Here is a 6,355-nt window from a genome sequence, read left to right as displayed (position 1 = left end):
ATATATCGTGGTTTGTAATTGTTCATCAGGTTAGCATGGCGCAGGAAGCTGTTACTCAAGATATTGGTATCGAAGATGAAAGCAAATAGCAGAGCGGAGTATAGCGGATGTGGACATACGTGAGGCGAATCCGTGTGCTCACCTAAAGATTACACCTAAATACTAGGCAATATCTCTACATGAGACTTGAGAGGCTCAGTTTAAAAAAAACCCCCCTGACATAAACTAACAAAACTTGCATAACATTAATTCATTATTTACTCTAATTAAAATATGTCACATATTTATGTACTCTCTCTCTGGGAGACGGGTCTTTTATGCGACAACGAGTCAACAACACGTCGCAATCAAATTGGGATCGTTTATCCAAAAGACAGTCATATCGCATTGATTCTTGGTCGAATATGGAAAACGACGTAAACCACATGTAGCGTTCGTAAACGATGTGTCGCAGACTAAATCGACATGCCATTTGACAGTCATAGTGTGACAATTAGTACTATTGGTAACGGTACCGTTTATTTGAACACGACAACTTATAGTTATTTATGTAACAGCAGCGGACAGTCGTCAGTCGGAGAAGTAGTCGTAAACTCTAGGTTGAACAAGCTGTCGAATATGCATACGCATATTCGACCGCAAGTGTCTGATATCGATCCCTCTATAGTGTATCTCTTAGAATGGCATATCCAAAACGGTCAATTTTAAGATTTTTCGTAGTAGTGGAGTTTGAACCATTCATTTTTTTAGGGTTTGTTCCGAGTGATGTTCAAGACCAGGTCAGTACAAGCCGTTTCCGCCATCTAACTCCTCGTCCTCGATAGAATCACTACTTCGAGCTCCATGCTCTGTCAAAGTTCAGGTGCCGAGTATAAAGGAATATAGTTAAATTGATATTTTAAATGACGATGTTTTAAAGAATAGGGACATCTGAAAATAGCCACTACATAATATACAAATCGTGGACTGCCGAAATGACCAGTGTGACTATTGCGACCAATGCAACAACGACACGTCGCGTTAATACGAGTGTCATTTATGAATGCGACACGGGTCGTTTACCAGATCAGCTTAGAGACTACCAGTATACATATCAGAGTTCAGTGTTCACTATTCAGTATTCAGAGCTGGCTTGGTATGTTAGCGACAGTGTCATATTCGACAGGTAAAACGACTGTCGGATGTTTCGGAACTGTTGTCGTGTCGTTAATTTCTAGTTTCTCTCTTCGAGAGCCCTCTACCATGGCAGAGACAGGGCTCCCACCTTCAGGAAGGATGGATATTACGCCGAAGGGGTATAGACCAGCGTAGCGGGTCTATCCAAAGGAATGTAAGAGCTATTCTTTCTGATGCCTCTGCTCTACTATCGTAGAGAGCGGGCTCCCGAGGGATCTTACATCCCGAGGGGATTCTCTTACATCCCTGCTTTCGGATGGTGGAGGGTCTTCCTCCTACATTTTCGATACCCCGGGTCCCCGGGGATATCCCTCGGGAAGACTGTAGCAAAAGAGGGTGGTGGTGGGTCCCTCCCCGGAACCCGGGGAGGCGGCTCTTCGGGGTTCCGTAGGGACCCTTATAATCTAATCAAATATATCCTACAGGCACCTTCGGTACCCTCGGGAGCAAGCTTTGCCCTCTACGCTACACATAGGAGAGTGTCCCCTCCAACCACCTACCATAGTGACACTCTTCCGCCACGGCTATTATTCAGGTCAATAGATATATTTCATCGACTAAGGAATAGGCTAAGCCTTTTCATTGGCGAATATTCCAGGTCTAGATCCAGGCGACGGGTTTGAGCCTTTGAGGTTACCGAGTACCGACACCAGGTTTCTGCCAATGTCGCCACGTTGTTAAGGTTAACGACGGCGGAAACATCAAATATGGCGGAAGTGCAAAATGTAATGTCGTTTACCAACAGGCAACAAGTCAGGTTCAGGCTTCATAGTTCACAGTTCTGAGTTCACACAGTGAGTCGTGAGACTTCACTTAGGAGTTGGGACTTGGGAGTCTGGGTCTCTGGGACCCTATTAATATACCGGATCTTATAAGTTATTGATATACATTAATGCAATGTACATAGTAAAATATACTTAAGATAGATAAACCTTAAACTAGATACTCTATTACCTCTTAACTCAGGGTATTTATAGTTTCTATACTAAGTACTAACTGACATAGTAATATGTTCAGGATTGAAAAACCTCCCTGGTCAATGGGTAGGAAAACCCCATCTAGTGCTAATAGATTATCTACCAATCAGATAGCTTAGAATGTCTCTGCAGCGAGCCGATACTTCGCACCTCGTCTCTACAGTACAACAGACCCAGAGTCACCGAGACTCTGTAGTCTGTGTGAATTGTTTTGTTTTTTTAATAAAAAAACATAAAGAGTGATAATTTATCATTTTATGATTTAGCCTTTTAACCAGAGGTTTTACATAAAACATGAATATTTATGTGGTTTGTACTTACTACTTAGTTGTGCATTTATTTTTAAATAAAAAGTTTTAAATCCACATTTTTTTAATGAAAATAGTGAGAGTAATTTACAGCTTGTGGTATGCGGCTAGTGACTCTACTAGTCAGTAGTGAGTACTGAGTAGTACATAGCCAAGCTTGGAACTTCGGAAGCAAATAAGTATATTAGACTATTAGTATATGTAATGTATATTTTACAATTGTTTTAAAAACAAATACCAAATTCTCGAGTGCAATCAATTTTTTTAATAATAGCAAAAAAAAAGTTCAAAATATGCCTGATAGATGCTTGCCTTGACCGCGGATAAATACACTGTCACAATAAACATTCACGAAGATGCACTAGAAACCCAATAAATCAACAACGGTAGTTGCCAGTCGGTGCATAGTTCTTTTCAAAACCTATTTATCATTTTGCTCGCATATGGCACACATTGGTAGTCGGGCGCCTATAACAGCACACTACATACCCACAAATGTGACAAAACACATACAAAATGAAACATGTTTCAGATACGACACATATTCCTCTACATTGTAGTAGTCGTTCTCTGCTTCGGTAGTATTCTGGCACAGGATGATGTTGATGAGCTTAGAAAGTACCAAAAAACATATGGATTGAAGAACACTCCGCGCAAAATCAATACCAAGGCATTCAAAGGAGAAAATGGAATCGGTCTGCGTGTTGTTATCAACGCCCAGACCGTCGATTTGAGCCTAGAACGAAACCCAATAGCTCCGCTAGATGGACACACTAGACAGTACACGTACAGGTGTTTCTCTGAGCAGTATAGGAATGAAATGCTCTGCAGTGTAGCACTTAGGCCAAATGGTGATGTTCGCAGCATGATTGTGTATTGGGGAGACGAGACATGGATCTTTGAAGGCATCGGAGATGGAAAGTCGATGTTGTTTAGAGCTTCAGATTTGGAAGAGTCTGGCTTCCAAGATATAGTCTTGTATCCCCAGAACAAAAAGGCTCGAGCAATGCAAGCGCGACGACACACAAATGTGGACAAAACTTTACCGAGAAATACTCAATCAACAATATATAATGATGACGAGCACGAGTTAAACGAAGTGTCCAATTTTGGGTACACATCCCACAATAAACATAGCCGGGCACGCCGGGCCATCTACAAAGTCACACAAATTAGAATGACATACGACAAGGTCTATCTAACACGGCTAGCACAATTGCAAGGATTAAGCTCATCGCAGGCTACAATATCACAAGCGGATACTGTCACCATGGTGCAATTGAATCATATGAATACAGTTTATGAAAACCAGGTAGGAATAACATTCCAACTATATCCAAATTCCCGGGTACCAGGATCCGCATTTGCGAATGGAAATTACGGAACGATCTCCGATGGTAGCGCGATACTTGATTCTTTCGGCGATGATATCATTGGCAACGTTGGTGATCTAAATGTACTGATGACTGGCCGGAATCTAATTAACAATGTCATTGGATTAGCTTGGGTTAGTGGAGCCTGTGACAAATCCTACAATTCGGCTGTATTGGCGCCACTCACCCTGCACGGTCTCTTCATCTCCCAGGTATCGCTTTTCGCGCACGAGGTAGGTCACAGTTTCAACTGTCAACACAATACCGACCCTACATCCTTGATGTACTACTCAGAAAATGGATCTTTAATGTTTGGTAGTACGAGTCGGAACGTGATAGCTGCCCATGTGAGGGAAGTCGAGGCCAATATATACGGATGGTATCACGACCAGTGTTTCGAGGTGCAATCTGTCGATGATAACTCCCCGTGTGAAAGTAACACATGCGGTGCCGGCGGTACCTGTGTGGAGGTTGGTAGCTCATACACTTGCCAATGCAATGCAGGATTCAGACTTTCTAACGATGGATTCAAGTGCGAAGACGCTCTCGATCAGTGCGTTGGTAATCCATGTGGCGAGGGAGGTGATTGCTCGGATGGCTTGAATACCTACACATGCAGTTGCAAAATCGGCTACACACTCTCCAATGACAAAAAGTCGTGTATACACGTATGTGCAAACAAGCCTTGCGGTGGTGGAACATGCTCAATATCAGGCAATGATTATAGTTGTATCTGCGCCGGCACTGGTATGGAAGGACGAAACTGCGAGACAGATGTTAATGAATGTGTAAGAGATGCGCCTTGTGCGCACGGAGATTGTGTCAATAGTGTAGGATCTTTCGGATGCGTATGCGATGCAGGTTATAGTGGTACTCTTTGCGATGTTAACACAAGGTGCGACGCAACTCCCTGCATGAATGGTGGCGAGTGCTCCCCGAGCAACTCGGCCGCTGGATACACTTGCAATTGTTACGGAACTGGCTTGACCGGACAATATTGCGAAACTGACATTGATGAGTGCGCAAGCACACCCTGTGTGCATGGAGAGTGTAGAAATGGCATCGATTCCTTCGTATGTGCATGTCAGACTGGATATGGTGGGATACTATGCGAACAGAATCAAGAGTGCGAAACAGGTTTCTGTTGGAACGGAGTCACGTGTCAGACTAGTGACTCAGCAGTTGGGAAAACCTGTACCTGCGTAGAGGGATATGCAGGGCCCCAGTGTGGGACGCGTATTGGGACGTGTGCCGACGGTGATGCGTGTCTGAATGATGGACTTTGTACCACCAATGCAGACAATACATACAACTGTGAGTGCCCCCCCGGATATAAAGGTGCCAGATGTGCACAGAATATCAATGAGTGTATAACGGCTAACACGTGTGTAGTGGACAATACAGTGACGTGCCGGGACAAACACCTTGGCGTGGTGTGTGAGTGCAAACCTGGCTATAGCGGAGACAACTGTCAAATAGACTCATGCACGTGCCTAAACGGCGGCACTTGCGAGTTGGATCACTATGGAGTGGACATGTGTAGATGCCCTTTGGGTTATCACGGTACCAGTTGTGAAAACCTACCACTATTGAATCGTAATCAAGAGAATGCTTGCGCGATGAATGAAAACCCTTGCAATGGTAGAGGAAACTGCCGCAATAAAGACATAGGAGATGATCTCACAGAACCCGAGTGCATGTGCTTTGGCGGATTCGACAGCGTAGACTGTGCAACAGCTTTGTTCGATTCCTGCGAGAGCTCTCCGTGTCAGTTTGCAGGGGCTTGTCGTAACTCGCGTTTCGGGACATTCAGGTGCACCTGTGTGCCAGGTAGATACGGTTCACTTTGCGAGCAGGATGTAGACGAATGTGAACCCGACCCTTGCATGGTTGGCAAGTGTCAAAATAGACACAATAGATTCAAGTGCATATGCCCTACGGGGTGGTATGGTGAATTTTGTAATTTGAGAACACGGTAGTTATAGGCTAATATTTAATCAAGACAAGACTGGATTTTACACATAGCTTCTTAAATTGAACAATTGGTGAGGCTATGTTTTACGAAGTTAACGGACCATGAAAGATCAAATAATTAAAAAACATAGCGAGTGTCGGGAATGCTCCATAGTCACCTGGCTATCAGACACCTACAACAACTATCCACAGGACATTCTGCCAATAATCAAATTCAGATGAGTTTATTTTATATACAGCTGATTGTGAGTACAACCTTTTAAAAAGGTAGAATCCTATTTTCAACGAGTAATTCGGATTAAAACACACTTGCATTTGAAATAGTGATGATTGTGTATCGGGCCAAACGTAGAATCAAACCTTCAAATCTCAGGAAGCAACCCTGGCTCAACAAACCAAACTTCACGCAGACATTTTATAGTTAAGCACGGTATGCTGGTAACTATTGGTTTACGGTATTGCAGTAATATTAGAGGACAAGTATGTATTAATTGTAACCTTGATAAAAGACTTGTGTACCAGGCGAAAAATACAACGTCTGAAATAT

The 6,355-nt window shown here is 43.3% G+C and overlaps 1 protein-coding gene across 1 annotated transcript in view; it reads left to right on the top strand.

Moving 5' to 3' along the window:
• Positions 1-2,984: 2,984 nt before the first annotated feature.
• The window catches only part of SARC_10753 (hypothetical protein), a gene marked incomplete at both ends in the record, with an annotated part of 8,714 nt that continues 5,343 nt past the window's right edge, over positions 2,985-6,355 (top strand). The window contains one exon of the mRNA XM_014295192.1: positions 2,985-5,555. Coding sequence (XP_014150667.1) covers positions 2,985-5,555 — 2,571 coding nt within the window. The remainder of the gene's footprint in view (positions 5,556-6,355) is intronic.

This window comes from Sphaeroforma arctica (assembly GCF_001186125.1).
Source record: "Sphaeroforma arctica JP610 unplaced genomic scaffold supercont1.1374, whole genome shotgun sequence".
Classification (NCBI taxonomy): Eukaryota; class Ichthyosporea; order Ichthyophonida; genus Sphaeroforma; species Sphaeroforma arctica.
This window is presented reverse-complemented; position numbering and strand designations above follow the sequence as displayed.